The sequence below is a fragment of the Mugil cephalus genome, chromosome 21 (genome assembly GCF_022458985.1).
Source record: "Mugil cephalus isolate CIBA_MC_2020 chromosome 21, CIBA_Mcephalus_1.1, whole genome shotgun sequence".
Taxonomy (NCBI): Eukaryota; Metazoa; Chordata; class Actinopteri; order Mugiliformes; family Mugilidae; genus Mugil; species Mugil cephalus.
The window spans coordinates 13,660,354-13,672,837 of NC_061790.1; the positions used below are offsets into that span (position 1 = coordinate 13,660,354).

At 43.0% G+C, this 12,484-nt stretch overlaps 1 protein-coding gene across 1 annotated transcript; it reads left to right on the forward strand.

Moving 5' to 3' along the window:
- Positions 1-548: 548 nt before the first annotated feature.
- Positions 549-11,553, forward strand: LOC124999032 (E3 ubiquitin-protein ligase pellino homolog 2). The gene is made up of 7 exons (XM_047573772.1): positions 549-895; positions 5,248-5,377; positions 5,710-5,811; positions 6,183-6,380; positions 6,841-7,026; positions 7,124-7,329; positions 7,444-11,553. Exons 1-7 carry the CDS (start codon positions 816-818, stop codon positions 7,826-7,828), a joined length of 1,287 nt encoding a protein of 428 aa, XP_047429728.1. The 5' UTR covers positions 549-815; the 3' UTR covers positions 7,829-11,553.
- The last annotated feature ends 931 nt before the right edge of the window (positions 11,554-12,484 follow it).

Below are 12,484 nucleotides of genomic sequence, written 5' to 3' on the forward strand. Positions count from 1 at the left end.
CCGCATGAAAATGCAGAGGGGAAGGAAAGAAGGTGTTGTCTGGGGCGCAATGGTGACCCACATCTTAGCTAAACCACCACACCCCCTGAAGTACCTCATTACGTCAGACTCCATAATGCACCGTAACATCAGCGATATGTGATGTCGGGGCAGAAATGAGTAAATAAATAAAATAAAACAGCTAATTAGGGATCAGTCTGCTACTTTAAAACACCGAGACGCCTCGACACGCCAGAGGATGCGCGGACTTCCTGTGCATTTCGAAATGGCTCATTTTATTCTGTCAGTGGGAGCCAGCGTCTCATCGAGGATTCCCCCATTTGCTATTCCACGGGAGGGTTCAACCATAAGTGCATTTGCGCTTCTGATTCTGCATATAATATGGTTTTCTTCCAGTCGTCAGAAATACGTTTAAGACTATTTTAAATTCGTACGAGGCAGCACTCAATCTTGTAAAGGTAATTTAACAACTACTTCGACATATGTTCAGAAGTATCCCCCCTCCCTACAAAATATGGTATGCCCCACTCCCTGCCGTTAGCCGTTGTTGTATCCTATGCTATTGAACAGATTTGTCGCGTTGCAAACTAGCTACACGCCGGCGTTAAAGCCGTGAAAAGATGCTCCTTCATGGGATTAAAACAATAAAACAAACGCCCGGAAGTCTTGAAAAACTTTGCCCAACTGTGGCCAAACTTTGATAGACCGCAAACCAGCCCACTTCCCTACAGTTTCGAGTGTGTTAGCATTGTTTTATCTCCCCACTATTGCCATTGGACGCGTCTTTTTTTCTTATTCTGGAGCAGTCCAGTCTGATGAATTCACCGAAAAAAGACGGAGATGATGATGTGCCCGTTAAAGACCCGGTAAAATACGGCGAACTGGTCATTTTGGGGTAAGTCTCTTATAAAAACCTTATGCGATAGTAAAACAGTAATTGTAGGAGGTCGTGAAACGCACCAGCGGCAAATTAACGTAGCGGATTCATCAGCACAATAAACCAACAGATGATGCGAGAGTTCAGGCTTAAGCCGTTGCTCTTATGAAATATATTCTGCCTGTAAATTCTTACTAGCTTAGCTTATTCCCCGTTTATTACACGTTTGTCGCCCTTTTCTCCTCAAGTATGGACGTATAGTAATGTATCAAAGTAAGTTCACGGTCCGTGTTCTCTTAAACTATGCCACCGTGTTGTTTCTGTAACATATGCGGTGCGTTTAGGTGTAAAAGGTGCAAAATGTGCTTTGGTCATAGTACAGAAGGCTACTACGGATGTAGCCGCGTTTTCATCAATGGTTGTAGTGGGGGTAAGCTGCGCTGGATTGCTCAGGCTGAAAATCCCAATGATGTCATACTGTGCTGAATCCGTGATTGCTAAAAGTGGGACTGGGGAGAATATCATTGCATGAAAGATGCATGCGTCTTGCTCATATTATTGAGTCACAGCCTTTCTTTCGGCTGTTATTACTAATTAATACACGCCAGCTGACCATTTCATGCCAGGAAGAGGAGGGGGGATGAAGAGGAGGAGGAGAAAAGCCCCTCTACATCACCAGCGCACACAGTAGGCAGGATGTGCCGATGACAACCACCAGCTTCCACAGAATTTCCAGCCCTTCAGCTCCACACTGGGCACGACTCTGCAGGGACCAGAAATGCCACAACACACACACACACACACACACACACACACACACACACACACACACACACACATCTATACACAATCATATCCAGGCTTACACAGGCCTTCCTCTTGCCCTGCAGAGCTTCCTGTGTAAGCCAAAGATAACTGACCTCATGGCCTATCTCTTCCCCTCTGGCTGAACATGGAGTGAGGAGGCTGTAGGAGACCGCCTGCATCAGAATACTGATGAGACCTCGTCATCTGACCGCTTAAACGTAGCGGCCCCTTTGCTTCCAGAGATCAGAACAAGGAAGTGAGAACCGAATGCCTGTTTGGAGGCCTTTTGGACGCGATTAAACACAAGCGTGCTCTGTGGTGTGCACCGCAACGCTTATTGTTCCTCATCGATTGCTGAAAGTGCTTTCACTTTAAAACTGTAGTGATTGAGCTTTGATCTTGCCAGAGTACTGCCCTTAAGGCTGTTATTTGTCTGTTTGGTATCTGTGGTTTTAAAGAGGTCTCTGTTGCAAGCACTTGTCATAGCTAGCCTTCCATTATTTTTTTTTTTGTTCTTTTTTTCCTGTGAGTTTATTTGTTTTAAAATGTCACACAATCCCATCTTTGGGTTTATTATGTCCTGTTGCCCCCCAACATAGAGGAAGTAACATCTAGTGTCGGAACGGACTGTTCTTCATACTGCTTCCTGTCAGTTTTCATACTTTCCTGGGCTGCCTCGCGCAAGTGTAGTTCGACTTTGCATCTGTCAGCCTTGATGATCATGTGCCCCGTGTGGTCGATGCCTGCTTCACTGCAGGCCATGTGATCTTTGCAGTGGCTGCCTGCCATCGCTCATTACCTTAGTTAGCACGGACACCATGTACGCCTCTGTCCTGTCCAGCGGCCCCGCACGGCTCAACTCGCTCATCGCCAGCTCTCATCACTATGCAAACACCTTCCTCTTTTGCATTGCCCAACACGAAATTTAAAAAATCACCGATAACCCACATCCTCTGTCGCACTTCTCACCCGGTCCCTTCTCTGCCAGTCTTCCAGTGTTTTGCTGAGTACTGAGTTTTACAGCGGCCAGCCTCCTTGGTGACTTGCCCTAAACGAAAATAAACCCCGTGTTGGGGGGCAGAAGGAGTGAATATTTCATATACATGATTTGTGCACATGCGTGATGCAGATCCTAACTGCCCGCAATTGTAACTTTCAGGGCTGGTCTTCCCCTGGCCTTTCTGTCTGACTCCACTCTGTGCCGCTTGCTTCATTTCATTTATTTAGCTTTAGTTTTCTATGTCTGATACCGTCTGTTTGCCATTCTGTCTCTGTCAAACTGCTGCGTTTTCTTTCTCTTTCTAAGTTGTTTGTCTCTCCTGTGCTCTCATGTGTCTTCTCTTCCTTACCCGTCACTCTCTTGTCAGTCACGGTTCGGTTTGGAGTGGCAGACCATGCCACATGAGGTGCAGGTTTGCACTGAGTCATGATCTTTGATCGGACTCCTTGTTTTGAAGGTTTTTCCAGGTAACATGATCAATCTTTTTCACCAACATTTTGCTGACTGCCTTCCTTGCTTTGACCGGAGGGTTGCTGCCAACAGAAAATTTAGTTTACGTGATTCACAGAAGTACACCTCATTAAAAATACATAATGTCAACAAACTTACCCTAAGACTCATTCACAGATTTAACCAGGAAAACCAGTTTACAGATGCAAAAGTGTTTTATTTTTTTTTCTGGAACTCAGACCATAAATGTTGATAATTGACCATGTTTCTATTTTTATTATATTACTTATCATATTAGACTCTCAAAAATGTTTTTCCTAATTTTACTTTAGCTTTGTGCTTAATTTTGCACCCTACAGTAAAGATTTTGGATGAAGTTTGCACAGTTATATATACTGTAGATGATGACTAAATATTGTAATTATACTGTATATAAACACATTTTTCTGTTAGCATTTGGTCAGATTATAAAGAATTTGCACCTGCAGTTTTCAGAGATGAGAGAGTTACACCCTTGTGAAACAGGTCTACCCAAGTGCTAATTACACTGGATATTGAAAATCTAGCAAAGTTTCTATTTGATAATGTTTAATTGTTTAAATGTCTATTATGCAGGAATTGGCATTTTTTGCGACTGCGCTGATTTTTTCAAGATTTGATTTGACATTTATACCATATATACCAACTGAAAACTATTGCAAGCCAGACACTTTGTACCAACAGAAAGGTGTCTGTTTTGCATCCGTTTGTATTTGCCAACCTCTTGCCAAAGGCGAATAGACAGTATGGTCTCGTGCTTGGCGTCTCTTTTTCTCCTCTCAGCTTCTTCTGTAATGAATCTCTTCGGTCTCTTCCCCTCTGACTTTATTTCTGTGCTGAGAATACCACACTATCTGTGTGTTGTACCTGGCTGAAACCCCGTAGTTGATGTGTGGCTGTGTGCTGTAAAGCACTTCTTGCCGGTAGTTGTGCTCAATCAACCCAGCTTACTCAAGTGAAACGAAAGAAGCTGCATTGTTTCATTTAGGAGCCAATGTACAATGATTTCACTGTTGTTATTTAAAGATAAAATACTTGCGTCATGTTGGTTTTATTTGGTGAAATACTTGAGGATTTGTCTAAAATCTCCGCTGACTGATTTTCTTTTGTGAGACTGCTTGTTGACTTAACAGTTCCAGCCCCAGATTGACACTACTAACACCATCAGAGCAGACGTTTGTTATTTTAGCTCTAAGGCCACTGAGTGACAGGTCAGAAGAGATCCAGACCAGAAGCCCTGAATGCCTGTAAAGACTTATTGTCCATATTGTTATAGTCATCTTGTCTGCTGGCTTCCCTCTGAGTGGTTTTGATAAGATCATAATAAGGACCATGTCCTGCTGATTAGTAAGAAGTCTGAAATCAGCAGACTGCCTTCAGTGTAAACTCAAACAGAAAATGATGCGTAAAAAAAAGCAGTGCCGGCGCCAGAAAGGAGCCAGACTGATATGAGATCATCTTTTCAGAAAAGGTTGATATTGAATAATAAAACAGTCAAGGCCTGGGATACATTATTTACCACACTCATAAGAAGACTTGATCTGAATGTTCATCTGCTTTATCCGCTTCTATTGCTCCAGACTTTGTATTCAAAATCCTTATTGGAGCACGTCCTCAAGGCTTGAAGGTCAATGTGATTATACGCTGGATTTATCAAAATAGTTCTGTCCTGCTGGAAACTCATTATATTGTTAACAAAAAGTGGGCTTCTCTTCAGTCAATGTGTCCCTTAAGCACAAGTCAAGTGATTTAGATCAAGTGCTAGTTCTCATTCAAGTTCAGCTGTATAATATGAGTCATGAGTGGCCTGAATATGTTGCTTTAATTCGTTTCAAAGGAATATGGAGAGATATACCTGCAAAGATGCACATAATCAATTCTGCTTGCACTCAAAATATTTCCTTCTTGGCAGCATCAGTGTCATTTTAAACTATGGCTGTTTTTAAATAGCGTAGTGATTGGTCAGTAAGTCAAATAATCTGGACTAAACATGTGTTCAATTACTTGATCACAATCTCCTTGTTTCAGTACTCACAGTTTGTTCCTGCGCTTGTTTTTGTTCGTCTTTCCTCAGGTACAATGGCTCGCTTCCAAGTGGAGACCGCGGGCGCAGAAAGAGCCGCTTCGCTCTGTACCGAAGGGCCAAGGCCAACGGTGTCAAACCCAGCGCTGTGCACATCCTCAACACGCCACAGGACAGCAAGGTATGTGTGTGCTGCACGCTTTATCATTGTGTAACATTAATTTTGCTTCCTGTGCCTCCCTGTTCATAAGTATGCCTGAGGAAGGATGACTAATCATGAGTGATCTGTCCATTTTGTGTCTTCTACCTAAAATTGGCTTAGATAATCTTGACATTACAACTGTCGGGCTATTTTCAAACGCTGCCATCACACACTTTAAGGAAAGTTTTATTTTACATTGATAAATGTCAGTTATTTTTAACGTTATAGTAATACATGCCATGGAGAACATGAAAGACTGTTCCAGAAAATTAGTTCATTAACTCAGCTTGTTGCTGCTGGTGTTGTTGCAGGCGGTCCACAGCAGGGGGCAGCACAGTATCTCCTTCACGCTGTCCCGCAACCAGACAGTGGTGGTGGAGTACTGCCATGACAACAACACAGACATGTTCCAGGTAACACACCGAGGAAAGCGAGAACACAAAGTCGTCCCTTTCATGAATCCTCCTTAACAGAGATGACAGGAAATGAATGCAGGTTCCTCTAAAAATACACCGTTGTGTAATACCATCAAAGTAATTTCCACACCAGGATTATTTTGGTTCAGAACTGTGACCATTTTGTATTAAAAATAAATGCCTGTGCGTAATATCTCCAAGACTATTTTTATATACACGATTCTGGGCTTGTAATGGCATCACAGATTTGCAACAAATTATCAACAGTCTTGGTGACTCAAAGTCACAAAAGCACGGCCAGTTAAATGAATCATATCCAGAAATGTCAGGCAATACGTGAGCTGTCATTCCTGCGTTGTCCCCTACAGATCGGACGCTCCACAGAAAGTCCCATTGACTTCGTGGTGACAGACACCTCGGGAGGGGGAAAGGATGGAGAGGACCCGTCCATCGCCCCCAGCACAATCTCCCGATTCGCCTGCAGAGTGGTGTGTGAGCGCAACCCGCCCTACACGGCTCGCATCTATGCTGCAGGCTTCGACTCCTCCAAAAATATCTTCCTAGGGGTGAGTGCATTGATAACCCTCCGTGAAAGGTTAAAAGTAATAAAAACTTTTAATGTATGTTAAAATGGTCAGTCAGACCCATTACCCTTTGCTCTGTTTCCATGAAGTGACAACATCCTGGAATATTTCAATGCAAAGATGATGTATAACTATCTAAAGAAGGAGATGGAGTAATTGATTTCTTCTTTTCTCTCGTATTAGTATACTTTGCAGCAGTCTTCTTCTGTGTCAGATTTGATTGTGAATAAAGCTCGGATAGGTTATTTTTGGACTTTCTCTGTTGTTTGGAAATATCAATGCCTGGTCTTGGCTTGTCTGAGTCGATATTGTCTTGTAAGCCCGTGCAGGCTGGTGTAGTTATGTATATATGCTGTCTATACATAACACAATTCATTAAAAAAAAATAATCAATTCCTTTATTAATTCAGCAATACATACTTTCATGTCTGCGCTGCCTCAGGAGAAAGCAACCAAATGGAAAAATCCCGATGGGCACATGGATGGCCTGACCACCAACGGGGTGCTGGTGATGCACCCGGAAGGTTTCCCAGAAGACCCCAAGCAGGGTCTGTGGAGGGAGATCTCCGTCTGCGGGGACGTTTATGCTCTGCGGGAGACGCGCTCCGGACCCAGTCGAGGCAAACTGGTGAGTTATTAGTGGTTTTTCCCACAACATCCACATCGTTTCTGTCTTCATCCGGCTTGTTAAGTCGACTTTTATTGTGTCTGGGTGTTACCTGCAGGCGGAGGGAGAGAGCAGCGCGCTGCGTGACGGCTCCCTGGTCGACCTGTGTGGTGCCACCTTGTTGTGGCGCACAGGCGAGGGGCTCATGCGTGCTCCCACGCTGCGTCACCTGGAGGCGCTTCGCCAGGAGCTCAACGCGTCCCGACCCCAGTGTCCTGTAGGCCTCAGCACACTGGCCTTCCCCAGCCTGCCACGCAGCCACAGGTGGGGGCCGCGATGACAGTTTACTGCGTGATCCTCCACCGCTGTCTTTTCTGTTTCATTCATGTGCACACAAATTCGGCGTTGAGTTTAAACTGCTACGTTGTGTTACTTCAGCCTTGAGGAGCGTCAACCTTGGGTCTACCTCACCTGCGGCCACGTACACGGACGCCACGACTGGGGCCAGAGGTCTGAGGGGGAGGAGGAACCGGCGGAAGGCGAGGGCTCCACCACCCGCAGAGAATGTCCCCTGTGCAGGAGCGTGGGTCCCTACGTGCCACTGTGGCTGGGCTGCGAGCCCGCCGTGTACGTCGACGCCGGGGCTCCCACTCACGGTTTTGTGCCATGCGGCCACGTCTGTTCAGAGAGGACAGCCAGATACTGGGCCGAGACCCCTCTGCCCCACGGGACGCACGCCTTCAGACCCGTCTGCCCCTTCTGCTCCGCTGCCCTCAGCTCCCCCGGCTGGACGCGGCTCATCTTCCAGGGCCCCATCGACTAGCCGCCCGCTCCTCGGCAACCACTCTCACAGCGACGGGAATCTACCTGAGCTTCATTCATGTTGCAAACGTTGATCGGTGTGGAAAGGTGTGGAAATACGTTCGGAGTACGTAAGCTAAAGCATTTGTGTTTGCAACATTGTGTCACTGAATGTAGCTCAGTGCTGAAGAATCCTTCCCCTTGTTTATCCTTCAGTGCTTGTTGATTGGTATAGGATCAGCAGCTTAGGTGAAAGAGACGTGACAGAATAGTAAATACTGTCACGTGAATCGGATGTTTCTAATTCCAGCCGACCATGAATCCACCTCCTTTTAATAATTATAGAGCCTTAAATGGAGGTGGATTTATGGTCGGCCTTCAGTTAGATATAGTTCTCAGAAATAACATCACGCATACACAGGAGCTTAAATAATGCTACTTGACCTTTTTTTCCAACATGTATCTTCACAACACTATTAAATAAAACAGCACCACAGTAATATTATACTTTATCGGGCTAAAACACTCAGTATCAGACACAATGCATGTTAAGAAATGGCAAGTAGCTTTTTGCACATAACAAAGGAAATGGCCTTGTTTCTCAGTTCGCATTAATTGTAGGTCAGTGTTCTTTCCGTGGTGGAGCACCTCTAACACTTGGCAACCTAATTTTTTTAACATATCAAGATAGCTCTTCTGCCCCGGACTCCCGTGATTTAAAAAAAAAAAAAGATTTGCATTCTGGCTTCCTTCCTCAACTGCTAGCTGTTTTATATTTATAGCTGTGTACTCAGCTTTATCGACTACTCATGATAAATGTGGGAGGTTACAAGACGAGAGGCTTGAGCTCCCGTGCACCATTTCAAATTCCTAGTGAGCCATGAAGGGGAATTTGTTTTTAAAATCAGGCTTCTTTCACTATATGCAGTTATCATTTTTTGTCTTCACATATCCTTTTAGTGTGAAATCTATGCACAGACCCTGCCCTTAAACAAGTCCCCCCCTTGATTACCTCTTAAGCACAGAGTGAGCGCTGCATCCACTTGATCTTATCCTAATTATGAAGCAGAGCGAGGATAAACAAAGGCTGGGAAATAAACTGGGTAAACTCCACTTCACAACTCTCTGAAGCAATAATCTCACTGATAAGCTAGATGTTGTGCTATGTTTAGCCAAGTGTTAGGTCAGTAGTCCCTTCAAACATGGCTGAAATGGCTTCCAGGTTAAGGGCTCAACCAGAGGCGCGTTCGATTCCATGACTTTTTTATTTCCAAATGGGGTTTTAGATGAATGATGACAGTATGTATGGTGTGTCCAGAGCACTAATATTTAAAGACAGGCAGCAGAATCAGCGACTAAATAACTAATATACATTTAACCCTTTATAGGGCCATTGTTATAATACTTGGAAATACTAAATTTCAACCATAGAGTGTTATTGTATGAGAAAATCAAGATAAATTAATTTAACATATATGGTTCTTTGCCCTTAAGAGGTAAATAAATGTAAACATGTGTTTAGACCCTAAGTGCTGATTCAAGCACTTGTCAACATTACATCACATTAGGCCACTTCTTCTTCTTGGTATCTACCGAAGCAATTGTGCTCAGCTTTCCTGCTTCTAAACCTCACTGAGCGGCACAGGGTCGCAATTTAAAATGTGTGCCGAAGTTACCATATGTGGTTCCTTGCCCCATGAAGGGTTAAAAACCCAATCCAGACACATGCTAATCTCCAGGAGCGGTTGTTTTAGCCACACAACAGCACAGCTGTTGGTATTGTTCTGAAAACGACTTGTTGCATTGCCTCTCTCATTAACTTGAACACACTTCTGGTTACCGAATTATGCTACACAGGGTCTATGTTAGTGTGATGGCGTGTCAGTAGGTTTGACCTTGTACAACCTCAAATTAAAACCTCTTTTTTTTTTGTTTTGTTTTGAAGAAAACTATTTTGTTAGGAAAGGGGGAGGTGTTTATTTTGGGGAAGTGGGGAGAATCCTTTTAGATGTTCAGTGTTTAAAAAAAAAAAAAAGAAGAAGAAGCTATTTTTCTAACTGGTTTTAGTTAACTGTTGTTACTCAGTGTAAGCAAGTTGTGTATGTTTCAAAATATAACCGCGTGGTAGATGTAGGAGAGCTTGTGAGTGAGAAAACGTTGCCAACACTGTGTCCAACAAACACACACGTACACACTGCTACCGTAAAAAAAACAACAACAACATTGCCCAGACAATGAATGTAGCCAAATACTCGGGCTATATTTAGCCTTCCCTGGTGCTCATATTGAATGGTCTATATTGTGATACTATTTTTGTAACTGAATATTACGGTGTAGCTTGGTGAACTAGCTCAAAAAAACGAAATAAAAAGTCTGGTCGTTTCAATAATAGCCTCAAGTATGGAAGACATAACTGATTTATACACTCTCACATGGAAATTGTGTCTAGCTTGCATGTGCTGAACGTACACGTAACGGTATGTACACTACACACACACACACACACTTAAAAACTTTGCACGGTGGATTGCCAACTTGTTATTCATGCTGAGAACGTTTGTCGCAGACCAAGTTGTCTTCCGAGCTCCTCAGTTGTTAAACCTGCAGCATTTTGTTTTGCGAAGAGAGGAAAAGAAAGCCTGAAAAAAAATCAAAAAAAAAAAAAATCCTCATACTTGATAAAACTTTGTGAATGAGACCTCTTGTACTGCTATGCTAATATTTCCCACCGGAACCAGTGAACGCTGCAGAAGGAATCACGTCAACACCTGTTTACATTTTTGTATGTAGACGCATCATGGAACGTTTGGAGCGAGCGAAAGGCAGCGCACTGTTTTCAGAATGTGATGTTTTCCTTTTAAAGTCTAAAATACGGCATTTGTAGTGCGGTGGATAAGTGGTGTAGTGTTGATAATTACTGTAGCTCAGGATTAGTGATTTCAGACTCAGCTGGTGAGGCCTGGGGGAAGCCATGATTTAAGAAAAAAAAAAACAACAACAAAGAAAGAAAACATGATTGAAAAAGTTCACGAACCGCAAAACGTAACCTTGGCGTTAGATGTGAGAGTATAAACATCTAATATCCAAACTACTGAGGTCATACAGTCTGTAGATCACCACAGGTCAGTCACATACGGGTCTTTATAAAAAGATGAAACTGGCACCAAGAGGCAAAGAAAACATCCGCTGCCCTTTATACATCACGCCAAATCCAGTAAATATATCCACTATGTACTGTGTGTATGTATATATATATATATGTATAGTATATATATATATGTATAGTATATATATACACAGTACATGTAACACAATTGGCATGTGGATGGAGAATCTTGCAGCACCCTCATTGGCTTCTACTTCATGATCTTAGATACTTGTTTCAGCTCAAGTTATTCCTAATTTGAATCTTTTCCTTTTTAGATTTTAGGAGGATATTTTAATGCAGCGTCAGGTTATTTAACACCACCGGTAACATGTTTTATCATCACATACACTTTATTCAAATGCCATTCATTCAAGATGGAGAAACCTCAACCTCCTCGACACACGAGCTCGCCTTACTGCAGGCGAGCGAGTAGCTAACATGTATTATACAGCGTGACAACCTCACGATTAACAATGCATTCCTTTAAATCTATCTGTGTTATGTACAGCTATTTTGTATTATTTTATAACATATTCTTCTGTATTCGTCCGGTGCACAGACAATCGCTATACACATGTCAATAAACCAGTTAAAAACCACGTGGTTTGTCATTTTATTCCACGCAGGAACTAGAACGGTAATGTACTGTGAAGTGAATAAAGCGGTTGTGACAGTATTGTGACGTTCTGGTTCCAGCAGAGGGCGCTCTCTACCAGCTCTCATCACGCTCGCACACAGGCACGCTCGTTATGTTAGAGGTTGCTTTGAGTTGCATCACCTCTTTAAAATAATCATCTGTTTTAATGAGCAGTTTTGGCAGCGGCGCACGGTACACCTCCACGCAAATGTGATAAGAAACCAAAAATGTCCGCAAAATTACACAACCCTCGAATTCAAAGAGCAATTTACAAGATTTAGCAAAGAACTGAGGGGTTTCTCGTGAAAGACTCCTGCTGGGAGCGATGTTATTCAGAAGTTTGTACAGGCATTAAACCGTGAGGAACATGGATCTTTTTTTGCTTTCATAAATTTATTTCATGGTATCTCAGTGACACGCTGCGTTTTAAAGTCTTTCAGAGCAGGAGGAAAGAGAAAACCACAAGCTCTGCTGAAACTCTATAAAGATATATTACACTTTTCTAATATCGTAATTAGCTTCTGACTTTCTCACTTCAACGCATCCATCTTACATGGAGAGAATCCAAAACATATATGACCTGATTTGACGAGGATTTAGAGTGCAACATAACAGCTGCATACACTGACCAGCCACAACATTAAAACCACTGACAGGAAAAGTGAATAACATTAACCACCTTGTGACAATACAATGTTCTACTGGGAAACTTTCGGACCGAGCATTCGTGTGGATGTTAGACATTTAGCACCCACCCGCTTGATGCAGCCTGACACTGGTACACACACAAAAACAGTTTAAAAACAACTCGACAAACATGAAACATGAAAAACGTTTTTTTCCTGATCCACAGAGGCACCTCCCCCCAACGCTCAAGTCAAAATTAGAATGTG